The 16,317-nt window shown below is 44.7% G+C and overlaps 2 protein-coding genes across 8 annotated transcripts in view; one reads left to right on the top strand and one right to left on the bottom strand.

Moving 5' to 3' along the window:
* Positions 1-10,933, bottom strand: part of RBM10 (RNA binding motif protein 10) — a 29,296-nt gene extending 18,363 nt beyond the window's left edge. For 5 of the 7 annotated variants that reach the window (XM_060088087.1, XM_060088091.1, XM_060088090.1 and 2 more), the window contains exons 1-2: positions 10,589-10,873; positions 8,600-8,741 (exon numbers count right to left, since the gene is read on the bottom strand). In XM_060088087.1, coding sequence (XP_059944070.1) covers positions 8,600-8,741; positions 10,589-10,658 — 212 coding nt within the window. In that variant the 5' untranslated portion in view covers positions 10,659-10,873. Of the gene's footprint in view, positions 1-8,599; positions 8,742-10,588 lie in introns of all 7 variants that reach the window. The other 2 variants (XM_060088085.1, XM_060088089.1) reach the window with 2 other exon arrangements.
* Positions 10,934-11,264: 331 nt separating this feature from the next.
* NDUFB11 (NADH:ubiquinone oxidoreductase subunit B11) lies at positions 11,265-13,544 on the top strand. Its single transcript, XM_060087261.1, has 3 exons — positions 11,265-11,531; positions 13,032-13,162; positions 13,317-13,544. Exons 1-3 carry the CDS (start codon positions 11,325-11,327, stop codon positions 13,441-13,443), a joined length of 465 nt encoding a protein of 154 aa, XP_059943244.1. The 5' UTR covers positions 11,265-11,324; the 3' UTR covers positions 13,444-13,544.
* Positions 13,545-16,317: the final 2,773 nt, after the last annotated feature.

The raw sequence follows: 16,317 nt of genomic DNA on the forward strand, positions 1-16,317 counted from the left end.
TCTCCCTCCCTCCCACCCTCCCTATCCCACCCCTCCAGGCGGTCACAAAGCACCGATCTGGCAGGTGGATTCTTAACCACTGCGCCACCAGGGAAGCCCAAGGACTTTACCATTTTAAAGTGTACAACTCAGTGGCACAAAGTACACTCAAAATGTTGTACAGTCATCACCACTATCTATTTCTAGAACCTTTTCATCACCCCAAACAGAAACTCTGTACTCTAATTAAACAATAATTCCCCACACCACCTGGCAACCTCTACCCTACTTTCTGTCTCTATGAGTTTGCCTATTCTAGGTACCTCATACAAATGGACTCATATAACATTTGTCCCTTTGTGTCTGGCTTATCTCATTTAGCAGAATGCTTTCAAGGTTCATGTTGTAGAATGAATCAGAATTTCATTTATTTTTATGGCCATATATGTATGTATGGTATATACCACATCTGTTGATGGACACCTGGGTTGTTTCCACCTACTGGTTGTTTTGGATACTGTGAACAATGCTGCTATGAACACTGGTGTACAAGTATCTGTTTGAGTCCCTGCTTTCAGTTCTTTTGGGTACACACCCAGGAGTGGAATTGCTGAATCCTATGGTAACTGATTTTTTGAGGAACTGCCAAACAGTGTTCCATAGTAGCTGTACCATTATACATTCCTACCAGCAATGCACAAAGCTTCCAATTTCTCCACATCCTCATTAACACTTGTTATTTTGCATTTTTCATGTGCTTATTGGCCAATTATACATCTTCTTTGGAGAAATGTCTATTGAAGTCTTTTGCCCATTTTTGAATTAGGTTTTTCTGTTGCTCTTGTAGGAGTTCTTTATACATCCTGGGTGTTAATCCCTTATCAGATATATGATTTGCAAACACATTCTCCCATTCTGTGGGATGTCTTTTCATTCTTTTGAATAGCATTCTTTGATGTATAAAAGTTTCTAATTTGATAAAGTCAAACTTATTTTTAAGAAATGATAATTTTAGATTTACAGAAAAGTTCAAAGATAATACAATTCTCATATACCTTTCACCCAGTTTCTCCTAATGCAAAGAGAACCATGGTGCATTTGCCAGAACTAAAAAGTTAACTAAACTGTAGACTTCATTAGCATTTCACCAGTTTTTCCACTACTATCCCCTTTCTGTTCCAGGATCTAATCCAAGATACCACATTGCATTTAGTCATCATGCCCCCTTAGTCTCCTCTGGCCTGTGAAAGTTTCTCAGTCTTGCCTTGTTTTTTTGTGACCTTGACACAATTTTGAAGCATACTGGTCAGTTATGGTTTTTTGAAGAATACAATAGAGGTGCCCTTCTGATCACATCAGATCTCAGGGGCATGCTATCAACGTGACTTACCACTGGCGACGCTGAACTTGATCATCTGGTTATGGTGGGGTCTGCCAGGTTTCTCCGCTGTAAAGTTTCTTTTTCCTTTACACTCTATTCTTTAGAAGCGAGTCACTAAGATCAGCCCACACTCAAGAGGAGGAAAATTAAGCTCTACTTCCTAGAGTCAGGAGTATCTACATATACTATTTGGAATTCTTCTGTAAGGAAGATCTGTGATCGAATGTTTTTAACTCAACGAATCTGCAAAAGTCCAAATGTTTGACAACAAACTGTTGGTAAGGCTGTATGGGAAATAGGCACTCTCATATTGGCAGTAGGAGTGAAAATGGAACAATCCTCATGGAGGGGAATTTGTCAATAGCTGGCAAAACTAAAAACCTATATACTCTCTGACCCCCCAATTCACCTTCTAGGAATTTAATGTACCGATACACTTGCACATATACAGAAACAGTATTCTCAATGCAACAATGTTTATAACAGCGAAGGACAAGAAACAACTTAGAGAAGAGTCAGGAAAATTCTGTTTAAAAAAAGACTAATGATGGAGAGAGGAACCCCACCAAATATTAAAACATATTATAAAGATGGAGCAATTGAAACACAAATGGACAGATCGGCAAAATCAAATAGAGTTCATAGCATACAAACACACATATGGAAATTTAGAATCAGCCCAAGGTTGCATTTCAAATGAACAAGGAGAAAATGGATTAGTCAATAAATACTAGTTGTGATAACTGTCTAGCTCAGGAATTGCTAAACCACAGCCAGGGGGCCAAATTCAGTCACCTAAATAAAGTTTTCTTGAACACAGCTATACCCGTTCATTTACATATTGTCTGTGGTTGCTTTCCGCAGACTGGTTGTGACAGACTGTATGGTCTTCGATGCCAAAAAATATTTACTATCAGGTCCTTTACAGAAAAAGTTTGTTGACCTTTAAGAAAATAAAGTTGTTTATCTACTTCATTTCTTACACCAAGTAAATTCTAGATGGATCAAAAATTTAAGTCCCTGAATAGACACCTTAAAAATATTAGAAAGAAAATGTAAGAAAAAACTGATTACCTCAAGAATGGGGAAGATCTTTATAAGTAAGGCATAACCCAGAAGTCATAAAATTAAGAAAAAAGATAAATCTGGCTTCATAAAAAATTTTAAATATCTAGAGTATAAAAAATACCATAAACAAATAAACATGTGATAAAACAAATATGGTAAAATGTTAATGGTAGAATCCAGTGGATGGATATAGAGATGTTCACTGTAAAATTTTTCAACTTTGCTATATGCTTGAAATTTCCTAATAAAATATTGGAAACCCCCCAAAAAGCTAAAAGGTAATTAACAAATGGGAAAAATAAAATGTTTCCAGACATTTCAGTTGGTTTGCAATTTTTCAAAATTGTTCATTCATTTATTCATTCAACAAATAGTAATGTAACATTTGCTATGTGTCAGGTGCTATTCTAGGTGCTGAGGATACTGCTGTGAACAAAATGAAGTCTCTGTCCTTGTGAGCTTGGCTTAGAACCCAAATTGTTTCCTTAATGATAAATGCCTAGACAAGAAGTGGCTGGTGTGAGAGATATGAGTATTTTTAAGGTTTTTGATATGTACAATGTTTTTCATTGTTGCTTAATGTAGGTATCCCTCGATATTTGTACTCTAGTTATCAGAATATAAGAACCGAACAGATTTGGGGACTTCCCTGGTGGTGCAGTGGTTAAGAATCTGCCTGCCAATGCAGGGGACACGGGTTCGAGCCCTGGTCCAGGAAGATCCCACATGCCGCGGAGCAACTAAGCCTATGCGCTGCAACTACTAAGCCCGCGTGCCACAACTACTGAAGTCTGCGCACCTAGAGCCGGTGCTCCTCAACAAGAGAAGCCACTGCAATGAGAATCCCGTGCACCGCAACGAAGAGTAGCCCCCGCTCGCCACAACTAGAGAAAGCCCCCACACAGCAACAAAGACCCAACACAGCCAAAAAAATAAAATGAAATAAAAACCAAAAACACTGAATAGAGTTGAATAAATGTTCAGATGAAATCTTGAACTGACACTCAGCATCTAAACCAAATAAATTTGGATATTGAACTCTTGCTATCTAAACTCAGGAAGGGAAAAGATTTGGATAGTAAGGGATACTTTTCATTGGCCAGAGAGCACTTTGACTAAATACCTTCCAAAGGTAGTCCCCATTCACAATACATTTCTAGGAAGCTGGACTGAATCATAATATAAGAGGATCTCCACAAAATGAGTATAACATAAAATGCCATAATTGGCAGAAGTAGACAAAATGACAATGAAAAACCCAGGCCCCTTTAAAGGTGAGCTTTACCAAACTTTCAAGGGACAGATAAGTCTTACATGAGTTCCTCCAATAAAGAGAGAAATAGCAAAAGATGCCCAATTCATATCATGAGGCCATCTTGATTCAATGCCAGATAAATACCAGAAAAGGAAATTATAGGACCCCATCACTGATGGACACAGATGCAAATATCCTAAATAAAACAATTATCTAATCAAATGTAACAGTGTTTTAAAAGTATACACAACATTATTTAAATAATTTTTCTTCCAAAAATTCATGAGTAAACATTAGAAAAACAAATTGAGAAACATCTACAAAACAACCGACATGTACTCTTTAAACATCAAGTTCATAAAAGACAAAGACTGAGTAACTATTCCAGATTAAAGGAGACTAAAAAACAAAGTAGCTCAATGTGATGTGTGATCTTGGATTGGATACTGGATTAGGGAAAAACAGCTATAAAAGACATTTTTGGAAGAACTGATGACATGTGAATATAGACTTTAAGATAAAAGTATTGTATCAATGTTAAATTTCTTGATATTGATAAGCATCCTGTGATTATGAAAGAGAAAGTGGAACAAACATGCTGTAGTACTTACCGGTCATGCCTGCCACTAACTCAAATGAGTCAGAAAAAAAATGTTATGTATAGAAAGTGGAGGAGGGGTAGAGGGAAGGGAGAAGGAAGAGGGGAAGGGCGAGGGGAGGAGAAAAGGGAGAGGGGAGAAAAAAAGAGGGGGAAGGAGGAAGGAGTAGGCTTGTAGGTAGGTAAAGCAAATGTTGGCAAAATGTTTACAATTAGTGGTTCTGGGTAGAGGATTAAGGGAGTTCGTTGTACTTGCAATTTTTTTTTTTTTTGTAAATCTGAAGTTTTTTCAAAATGAGAAGTTATAAACATACACATACATACCATGATCAAGGAGGGTATATCTCAATAATATCAAGGATGCAATTGAATGCAATTTATGAAGTTGATGGACAAAAGGAGGAAAAAAATCACGTAATTATGAAGTTCAATACTCATTTCTGTTCAGTCTTAGCAAACTAAAATTAGAGAACTTTCTTGATTTATTAAAGACTATATTCTAAAAGCCTACAGTATACATCACACTTGATGGTTAAGCAAAAGGGGTTGCCTATCAGGCCTGGATTGACTGTCTGTCTGCAGATATCCTTTATGGGAAAGAAAATAAACTATAGTGTTTAAGCCATTATTCTTTGGATTTTCAGTTACAACCTGCCAAAATGCATCTATACTTGTGATTCTTAACTAAAATGAATCTTAATCAGCATCACGGATACTATTTAACATGGTATCAAAAGTCCTGGTCAGTGCTATAAGTGAGGAAAAAGAAATAAGAAAAGCCAGGATTGGTTTGTATACAACATGGCTAACTACTTAGAAAGACCATCAAAGCCAACAATGAATGAGTAGAGATAACAATGGAACACAGCAGAGATAAGATAACTTACAAAAACCAACAGCTTTCCTCTACCCCAGTAAATACCAGCTTGGAAAATAAAAAGACGAGATGCGAATAAAGACTACTGAAGCACCTAGGAATTACTTTAACAAACAATACACGACCAGATTAAACTTAAAAGCTTTTGCACAGCAAAGAAAACCATCAACAAAACAAAACGACCGACTGAATGGAAGAAAATATTTGCAAATTATATGACCAATAAGGGGTTAATATCCAAAATATATAAACAGCTCATACAACTCAATATCAAACAAACAAACAGAAACAAACAAACCCAACTTACAAATGGACAGAAGACCTGAATAGACATTTTTCCAAAGAAGACATACAGATGGCCAAGAGGCACATGAAAAGATGTTCAACATCGTTAATCATCAGAGAAATGCAAATTAAAACCACAATGAGGTATCACCTCACACCTATCAGAATGGCTATCATCAAAAAGAACACAGACAACAAATGTTGGTGAGGATGTGGAGAAAAGGGGACCCTCGTACACTGTTGGTGGGAATGTAAACTGGTGCAGCGACTGTGGAAAACAGTATGAAGGCATCTCAAAAAACTAAAAATAGTCCGCTCCTGGGTATATATCTGAAAAAAATGCAAACACTAATTCAAAAAGATACATGTACCCCAATGTTCAGAGCAGCATTATTTACAACTGCCAAGATATGGAAGCAACTTAAGTGTGCATCAACAGATAAATGGCTAAAGAAGATGTGGTACATATATACAATGGAATACTACTCCGCCATAAAGAAGAATGAAATTTTGCCATTTGCAACATGGATGGACTTGGAGGGTATTAATGCTAAATGAAGTAAGTCAGAGAAAGATAAATTCTGTATATCACTTATATGTGGAATCTAAAACTTAAAACAAACTAATGAATATAACAAAACAGAAACAAATTCACAGATTAGAGAACTAGTGGTTACCAGTGGGGAAAAGGAAGGGGGGAGGGACAAGATAGGGGTAGGGCATTAAGAGGTACAAACTATTATGTATAAAATAAATAAGCTATAAGGATAGATTGTACAACGTAGGGAATATAGCCAGTATTTTATAGTAACTATGAATGGAATATATAATCTTTAAAAACTGTATCACTGTGCTGCACACCTGAAACTTATATAATATTATACATCAATTATACATCAATTTAAAAAAAAGGAATACCAAAGACCTGCATTTTGGTTTATTCAGATTTTTATGTCCTTTAAATTTTATAGATCTTTGTGACCTGTTTCAGAGGATGAGATGACTACTTACAAAACTGACAATTCTCCCCAAATTAATATATAAATTCAATGCAATCTCAATCAAAATTCTTGAACTTTTTGAAGGACTTGATAAGTTTTTTATATAAAGCTCCAAAATGACTCAATCAACTTTGAAAAATAAGATCAAAGTAGGAGCTATTAAGACATTCTATAAGGCCACAGTAAGAAAAACAGTAGGGTTCTGCACCAGAATAACAAATAGACCAATGAAACAAATCGGATCACTCAAGGCAGATCCATGTACATGAGGAAACTTAAAATGAGATGAGGTACTGCAAATCAATAAAGAAAGAATGGAGTATCTGGGGGGCTGTACTGGGAAAACTGCCCACTATATGGAGGAAAATAAAACCAGAACCTACATTATAACATATTCAAAAGTGGCCTCTAGATGGATTTAAAGATGTGAATGCAAAAGGTAAAACTATAGAGTGAGGACAATCTTTGTGACCCAGAGATAGGAATAGACAAGATTCTGAAAGGACAGGTTATAGGACAAAAAAGTGATGAATTTCAGCACACCAAAATTAAAAACAGGTATCCATCCTTGAGGCAATCATTAAGTAAAAGGCAGTAGGCACACCCCATGGTGTCTTTGGGACCAACTAGAAGCAAAGCACTAACATACACATGGCAATACAGACAGATCTTAAAAATGCAGGGCTGAGTAATACAAAGTCCAGGAAACAGAATGAAGATTGTAATATTCTTCCATTTGTGTAAATTGAAAACACACACACTCGAAACAACAGTACATATTTTAGAAGGATACATTTCAAACACAACAGAGCAGCTGCCTACAGCTATGGGTATTGGAAATAAAAAAGGAAAAAATAAATATGGCAAGAGAAGGTCTTGTACCAACCTATGATAGAAATGTACCTTGAACTGGAAAAGTATGATTAACTCAAACCTCTGCACTTGAGGTCCTTTAAAAGCCAAAAGAAAGCCAGTGGCTTTATATGGTAATAAAAGTCTGAGGCAAGTATCTTACCTACTCAAACTCAGAAACTGCCACAGAGCTCTTCCAGTGAATACCATCCAAAATCGAATGCCTTTCAAAAGACATTCTGAAAGAAAGTCAAGGCTGAATAACACTAGAGGATGACCACATCTCAAGTTTGGGCTCATCACTTTTCAGAAAACAAAATATTATAATTCTATATTTTTGAAAAGGTAGTGGTAGCAGAAACCCTTTGTAAGACATTAAAAAAATTATTTCCTCCCTGACTTTTCATACATCTACTGACTCTTAATAGAGGCTCTCTGGGACAATTAGGTCTACTTTCCTCTACAATCTTTAAATGTCAGGAGTAAATCATCTTCGTTAGAGGTGATCCACCAGTATGGTAAGGGAATGGCCCAGGATCTCTGAATTTCACCAAGTGTCCCAACTGTTTTTTGTTCGTACCAGAGTTTAAAAATAACTGTCTAAGAGTGTCCCATTCCAAGACAAGTATCACACCAACTTCAGCCCACCCTGTCCCTGAATCCTAAATCTTAAAAATGCAGTGCTGAGTAATACTATCTGACCTGGCTTGCCCCATACATTTTCTGGGCAAATTCCTGACTCTGAAGGCAGCACTCCTCTCCATCCCTCAAACCCAAAGCTACAGCCCACACCTCTCTCCTGAGAATCCACAGCACTTACAACCCACCCACTGCTCATCTGTCATGCACCTCTGCCTCCCCTCCTGCAGTGGCTGTCCACACCTTGGTGAATGGCACCATATACCTATCTGGGTCATCCAAACTGGAAACCTAGGCATCAGTCTCCATTCCTCCCTTTCTCTTGATCTCTTCCCACCCTGCAACCAAACATGGCACCTATCAAGCTGTTTTGTAATGAATGACCTGTAAACTGTGTGGTCTCCCTTGTGAGACCCTAAGTAAGGAGAAGGCTACAATCTTATTTGTCTCAATTCACCAATGCACTCCCAGAGCCTAGCACAGGTCCTGGCTCACAAGTGCCAAGTAAAAATGTCTGCTGAAAAGAAACCAATCATCTGCTGCGCTGTTTTTTGGTGTTGTTGTTGTTTTCTGCACAAAAGCCCTCTCCTAGCACTTTCCTGGATCAACTCTCACACAGGGACAAGCCTAGGTTGCTTGGTAAAGGTGGGAGCAGGTAACTCACCGTCTTTCATACTCCATGTCCTGATAGGGCCTGCGGGGGCTGCTGGGGCCCCTCCTCAGCCGCTGGCTCCGTTTCACTTCCCAGCCACCCCCGCTGCTGCCACCATGATCTGCCAGCCTGGGTGATGCCTCCTGCAGGGACTCTGGAGAGAGCAGAAGGAAGGGGTCAAGGCAGTTGGGGCAGAGAGGGCCTCCTTGAGAAACGCTTATTGTGAAGGCTTTCTGCTGTCCCTGAGCCCAGCGACGCTGTTTCCCAACTCCTAGCGCTCCTGTGGACCAGAGCAGGAAGGCAGTCCCTATTTGGCCTGCTGCTTCGTTTCCCTACAAACGTGAGGCTACAGCCGGCCGCCCTAGAAACAGCATGGCCTTCAGCAGACAGCATCTTGCAGAGACCCGGTGGTGCCACCAATTCTGTGATCAGGGCTTTGCCATCTGAGACTGGGAGACAAGTCAAGCCCGGAGCTACCTGCCCAGGGGGGCTCTAAGTGCTGGATGACTTGTCTGAGATCAGGCACATGAGGCATGGAGGCGAGACTTCACAACGGGAGTCCCAGGCACCCACCAGGCTTCTTCCATGAGCCCTCAGGTGCCATTTCATCCTCCCAAGAAGACGCTGGCTGCCCACTATGAGACAGCAGGAGACCACGAAAGGCTCAGGGGGCGAAGGGGTAACTTGGCAATGAGACAGCTGCCGCCTCCCTAGGCTCCCAGCCAACACAGTTTTGGCCCTCACAGGGCAACTGGCTCAGCCCTGAGCCCTGTCTCTTATGCACAGCCAGGTCCCCCAAGGCGGCTCCCTCCCCAGGGCTCCGGGCCCAAGTTATTCAGACGTAATAAGGAGCCCTTTCGGAGCCTGTTTTGAACCGCCGTTACTCTGCTGGGATGGAAGGGCAGTCCCTTCCCGCAACCCTCTGGGCTGCGGTGAGAACGAAGGAAGGCCTGAGAGCCATGTGACCGGGCCAGGGGTCACCACGAAGTATCCCAGAATCTTCAGGCCCCACCCTCTAAACAAGAATCAGGCAAAGTCAGGCGTTAACAGCACCTGCCCAACACTAGGTTGCCACCACACCTTTCCTCCTTGTATACACTCACACCAATCTTCTCTTCCTCTTCAAGCCACAGGGAACCAGAGTTACCTGCTCCCAGATGGGTAAGAGTTAGAATCACAACCAGGGGCCCCAGTAGATGAGAGCCAGAGACAAAACCCTCAGTAGATCTGGAAAAGGGGCCAGAGTCATACACTGGTATCCACAACAGATAGGGACCAAAGTCACAGACTCGAGCCCCGAATAACTACGGGCCAAAATCACAGACAGGAACCCACAATCAACACGGGCCATAATCACACACTGAGGCCCCCTTTCACAGGATGAGAGTCAGAGTAACAGATACGAACCCCCCCCCAAAAAAAAAGAAGGGGAAATAAGTCTTACACACGTTCCTTGCACTCCCCGCCCCCACCCAGTAAGTGGATTAGGGCCAATCGTAAGAAGACTTTCTATGGATAAGGACCCCTCCCCATGGATAAGGACCAGGGTTAGACACACACTCCGAGGATAGAGACCCGAGTCATACCGACGTTCTCCCTCCTCCCCCACCCAAGAATAAGGACCAGAGCCACAAAACACTTCCCCATGGGTAGGTAAGTACCAAAGTCACACACGAGAGCAGAGAGCACACTTCCATGAATAAAAAGCAAAGTCGCAGACACCCGCCTCCCACGGATAAAGTTCGGCGTCGCAGACACACTGAGCCACGGTAGCCCACTCCCATTCGTCCCTCCCTTCCCCCAACCCGCGTGCACCCATCCAGTGTCCCAATCGCGCACGCGCCTCTGCTCTCTAAAGGAGAAAAACAAAAAACAAAAAGACACCCCCTCCCCGGCTCAGCGTGCAAGCATCGATCGGTTCTTCGCGAAGCCCAGACCCGCCGCCCGCAGTCCGCCCTCCCGCCTCCTCTACGCACCCCGTCCCCCACCCGGGCCCCTTACCTCCGCCCCCACGATCAGCGTCGACGCTCACCTTCTCGGCCCGGGCTGTCAAGGGAGGGCTCTCGGACATCACCTCGGCCCGCCGCCACCTCCTCCAACTCTCCCAGCTCAGCCGGAGCCGATCCGCGCAGCTACCAAGTCCGAGGCTAGGGGCGGAAGGGCGGAGGAGGGGGGGAAGGGCGGAGGAGGGAGGGAGGGAGGGGAGAAGCGCGAGGCGCGCTACCCTCCCCTGGAAACCCACTGCCGCCCACTCCCAGCCGGCCGCGATCACCAGCACAAAATGGCGACGACAAGAAGGGAGCCGGCGCTTCGACCACCATCCACCTACTAAGGGAGCGGGCTCTGGCCTGCCCAGTCTATTGGTCGCCGTCCGCCATCGGCCAGCCCCGGCTTGCTCTGATTGGCAAGTGTACGCCACCTCCCCGCTCCCCGTGTGTACGCCCACAAGTCGAGAAAAGGAGCAGCAATTGGCCAATCCGGCGAGGCGCTTTTAAGAAAGCTTGGCTTCCTTCTAAGATGAAAGGCCAACGGAAGCTCCGCCCTTCTCGCAAGAGGGCGAGGGAGCTCTCTGTGCGATTGGTTGGAACGGAATCTACACAAGTGCTACATTTATTTTCTCAGCTCGGGACCTATTTAGTGCGGCGGGGGCGGAGCGACAATTCTCGCGCTCGGACCAGGTGCAGCTGCGCAGTCACATTTCCGTCCCCGCCCCCGAGAAACTGCAGAACGATCTGTCATGGCGGCCGGGATGTTAGGTTTGTGCGGCCGCCGCCTTTTGGCGGTGGCGGCGAGGCGAGGGTTCCCGGCTGCCCGTGTCCGCTGGGAATCCAGCTCCTCCAGGGCTGTGATCGCCCCGTCCGCTGTGGCGGGAAAGCGGCCGCCGGAACCGACTTTACGCTGGCAGGAGGACCCAGATCCCGAGGACGAAAACCTCTATGAGAAGGTGAGAGGGAGGGGAAACGGGACGCCGGAAGGGTCAATCGGGGACCGGCGGATGGGGCGCCGTAGAGGACGTTCTTAGTCGGCTGAAGATTGCGCAGCTGGCGAAATCCTCGAAGATTTGGGAATTTTGCCTAGCTTGTTTTCCTCCTTTGTCCCCCGATCACCTTCGGGTTCAGGGCCAGAGGCGAGATCGGCCTTATTTTGCAGACAGATATCAACCCTGAAGTGGACATTGCTCAAAACACATTTGAAGCAATATAACAACGGTAATACTAAACACTGATATAGCGCTTGCTCAGGTGTTTGAAACACTTTAGATATATTAACTCATTTAATCCTCATAACAGCCTTATTTCGAGGTAGGTAGTATTAGTGTACCCATTCTACAAATGAGGAAACTGAAGCATAAAGATGTTAAGTGACTTGTCCAAGCTCACATAACTGAATGTGTGGTGGAGCCAGGTCTGCTGTGCTATACCGATATCAGAGACTGAAATCAGAACGCCTGGGTTGGAATACAGGCAGTGACCTTGGGCAAGTAGCTAAACCCCTTGGTGCCTCAATTTCTATGTAAGATGGGGGAAGTGTTAGGACACCTTCTAAGTAAATAAAATACTACAGTACACCTGCCTCGTGTAATTAAATGAGTCAAAATGCTCAAAACAGCAGGTGGCACTTAGTAAGTACTCACCATCAGAAGGTGTTAATTATTCTTGCCACTTTCCACTTCACTGGGATATTGTGCAGTCTGTGCTTGTGAAAAGGCCTGGCATATAATAGGTACTTCATTAATACTAATCTCTGGTTGACGGGCTGGGATATATAGGATGCTTATTCATTTATTCATTCATTCTGTAACTATGTATTGAGGGCCTGCTGTAATGCCAGGTTAAGTTCAGGGTGCTTAGGGATTCAGCAGTATGGAAATCAGATAAAGCCCTTGCTTTCACAGAGCTTACGCGGTAGTGGAGAATACTGAAAATAAACATGTAAAATGTCAGAAAACAGTAATATAGAGTATGTAATCAATAATATAAGATGATGTGATCAGAGGATTTGGAGGATATGCTACTTTGTTAAACTAGTAAATGCTAGAAAGTTAAGCAAGGTAAGAGGATGGAGAGTGACTTGGGGGTAGGGAGTTAATAGGTTGAGCCATTTTTGACCTGTAAAAATGGCAGTTTTCTATAGTTCAACTTAATAGATAAGGTGACTAGGGAGTGCCTCCTAAGGGGAGTGAAGATGAAGCCAAAACCTTGAATGAGGAGACAGATCCAGCCACGACTAGATCTGGGGGAAAGGCTTTCCAGGCGGAGGGAACAGCAGGTGCAAAGGCCCTGTGGTGGGAAGGAGCTTGACAAGTCCTAAGAATAGAGAGGAATTTAGGGAGGGAGGGGAGATTGGTCCAAGGTGAAATTGGAGACCAGGTTATGCAGTGCCAGCATAAGGCTTTGTGGAGCAGCAGGAAGCCCTCATTGACCTCTTCTTCTCTTTGCCATAGAACCCAGACTCCCACGGTTATGACAGGGACCCTGCTGTGGACCTCTGGAACATGCGGGTCATCTTCTTCTTTGGCTTCTCCATCATCTTGGTCCTTGGCAGCACCTTTGTGGCTTATCTGCCTGACTACAGGTGCATGGGGTGTCAAAGAGAGTGGGACGGGTCGGGGCAGAAGCAGGGGTGGAGATTGAAGGAGACTGCCAGAAATCCTGTCCTTGGGGAGCTAAGATGGGGATTGGTGTCCATTGAGGCTCCCTCACGTCTACCCCCACGCTGCTGCCTCCAGGATGCAGGAGTGGGCCCGTCGGGAAGCTGAGAGGCTTGTAAAATACCGAGAGGCCAATGGCCTCCCCATCATGGACTCCAACTGCTTCGACCCCAGCAAGATCCAGCTGTCAGAGGATGAGGACTGACCGGTTACTGAAAGGGGCTTAAGAAGCACCACCTTCTCCACCCCTTGTCTGCCATTCTGCCCTCTCTTCAGAGCACCTAATTAAAGGGACTGAAACTGTGACTGGCTGGTGCTGCTTTTGTTGTAAGGGGGATGTGGGAGTGGGATGTCAGGCTTTAAAAGCCTTTTCTGGGTATTCTGGTTATCTGTTGCCATGTGACAAACACCCTGAAGCTCAGTGGCTTAAAACGACAATTTACTATTACCTTTCATGGTCCTGTGGTTGACCAGGCTCAACTAGGTGGTCCTTCTTGGGGCCTTGGGTGGCTTGGGCTGGAATCATCTGGAGGCTCAACTGGGCTGGACGTCCAAGATGGCTTCTGTATTCCCATGTTTGGTACTTGAGTCTTCTATGTGGCCTCTCTCTCCAGCAGAATAGCCTGGGCTTTTTTATGTGGTGGCTCAGGCCTTCTCTGGATCAAGGTGTAGCATATGAGAAGAAATTGACGGCAGCCGTATTTAGAAAAAACCTACCACACTGGGACCGCCTATGTTGGAAGAAGGGCCGGGGCGACCAGGGATTGAGGGTGGTGGGTCAGAGCAGGGCTTTTCTATTGCTGAGGATGAGTGTTTGTCTCCCTCCCTGCCTTCTTCTCTGTTTCTCTCAGCTCTGGGGTTTCTGCCTCTGTCTTGTGTCTTGGTGAGTCTGGATGCCTCTCGCTTCCCCTCTGCCCCAATCTGGATGGTCTCTAACTCAAGATGCACATCTCTGTGTGTGTGTGTGTGCGTGTGTGTCTGTTTCTCTCCCTGCCCCCTTATCTCTCTCTCTGTCTTTCTGTGTCTCTCTTTCGAGCAGGAAGTCTCTCTCCACTGCCCACCCCATCCCCCATTCTTTTTCTCTGGGAATAGGCCATGTCCTTGCGTCAGGGGCTCATTCTCAGGCTCTCTCTGTCTCCGTCTCTCTGGATCTGGCAGATGGAGTTGGACACTTGCTCTGGCTCTGTCTTTGTTTCTTTCCAGGGAGTCTCTCCTAGATCCCCGTTAACTCTGGGCATCTGGACTCCCCTTCGTGCCCCTGGCATCTCTGCCCTCTCCCCTGTGGCCCCCTTCCACAGCTCACACTTTGAGATTCCCATATCACATGCTCATTACTACCATCTCTGTGCATGTCCCTGCCTGGGGTGTCGGGGAGTGCAGGAGCCCCCAGTCACTGGCTACCGGAAGAACATCTGGCGTGATGGACCCACCACTACAGGTGATGCCCCTAACCCTAGCTTCTGAGTCAGGAGGAGTCCTAGTTCACTTGTATGAGGCTAAGGTGGGAGCGCTGTCCAGGTGAACCTTCCTGGAAGTGAGCAGTGTCACTCCCTGAATGCTTCCTTGTGGAGCCAGTCTCCCAACTCGAGGGCAGCTCCAAAGCAGAGTACTAATGTGTAAAGGGAGCACTCTCCACTCTCCAGCCGACAGTTACAGGGACTGAAAGGGGCGTGTTATCCCAGCCACCGAGTACCTGAGTATATGGGGGGAATACCCCCATAATAATAATAGTAGCCTGTTGCAGCCATAGCTACCCTTGGCCCAGAGAATATGTCCCCCCACTAACCCCCACCAGGATGTAAGCTCCACGAGGGCCGGTATTTCGGTATATCTGTTCACTTAGAGCAGGGATTGGCACAGTATGTGCTGCAACACATTGGTATTGTTACCTCTGGTATAGGTGCCATTCCCTACCATCAATGCCCTTCAGGCTTACAGCCCCTGAGGAAGAGCATTTCTGATCGCCCCCTCCGCCCCCCCCCCCCCCACCCCGCCTCCTCATCAAACTCTCAGGCTCTCAAGAAACCTCCATTCTGGTCAAACAAGAAGCTGCACTTAGACCAAATCCTAAAATTCATGTCCTTGCCCCCTTTCTGACAGCAACCTTTCCTCTCCTTCATGGGCCCCAGCCACACTGGCCACCTCTTCTTAAACCATTAAATTAAAATGTACATACAGAAAAGTGTACACACCGTAAGTTTACAACGCTCATATACTTTTTACAAACTAGACACACCCATATGACCAGCACCCAGGTCCAGAGAGAGAATGTGCTCCCTTCAAGTCCACCCACCTCCCCCAAGGGTAATCACTCTCTGGAATTCTAACAACGTTCAGTCTCATGATGTTTGTGAGATGGATCCACGTTATGTAACTAGTAGTTTGCCCATCCTCACTGCTGTATTCTCTTACATTGCCATGAATAGACCACACTTCATCTATTCCACTGTTGATGGGCATTTGGGTAGTTTTCTATTTGGGGCTATTAAGAATAATTCTTCTGTGAACATTCTTGTATATGTCTTTTGATGGATATATGCACTCATTTCTCTTGGGCCTATACCTAAGAATGGAATTGCTAAATCATGGGAGTAGACATATGATCAGCTTTGTAAATCATGCCAATCCTCCAATCTACACTTCCCCAGTGGTGAATCCTCAGCATCACTCAGCACTCCCCATCTTTTTCATTGTAGCCATTCTGGTGACTGACTGACATTTTAAGGACCACATTGGGATGAAGGAGTGGGAGTTGAGTGCCTACTATGTGTCAAACCCTGACAGTGCCAGGCATGACAGATACCAGGATCCCTGTCCTCAGGAATTTCCCAGGGTGGGTGTGGAGGCCAGTGTGAGTGGTCAGAGACCTTACACTCAATGTTTTCACCATACTGTTTGGCCCCAAGGGTATTTGAACCTTGATGTATGGGGCCCAGCTTTGCTCTGGCAAAATAACAGGTACGAACCAGCTTCATCTTTCAGTCTAATAGAGCACGTACTATGTGCAAGGCCCAGTGAACAAGACAGTCACAGTCCCTGTGGCAGACACTGTCAGCTCCCTCACTGCTCCGGTGTGTGC

Source organism: Mesoplodon densirostris, chromosome X (assembly GCF_025265405.1).
Source record: "Mesoplodon densirostris isolate mMesDen1 chromosome X, mMesDen1 primary haplotype, whole genome shotgun sequence".
Taxonomy (NCBI): domain Eukaryota; kingdom Metazoa; phylum Chordata; class Mammalia; order Artiodactyla; family Ziphiidae; genus Mesoplodon; species Mesoplodon densirostris.

What these genes read in the sequence shown, in the direction of transcription:
- NDUFB11 (XM_060087261.1), top strand. Translation starts at nt 11,325, where the DNA reads ATGGCGGCCGGGATGTTAGGTTTGTGCGGCCGCCGCCTTTTGGCGGTG. An exon ending in ACGAAAACCTCTATGAGAAG is followed by an intron (nt 11,532 to 13,031) that starts GTGAGAGGGAGG and finishes TCTTTGCCATAG; the next exon opens with AACCCAGACTCCCACGGTTA. An exon ending in GCTTATCTGCCTGACTACAG is followed by an intron (nt 13,163 to 13,316) that starts GTGCATGGGGTG and finishes TGCTGCCTCCAG; the next exon opens with GATGCAGGAGTGGGCCCGTC.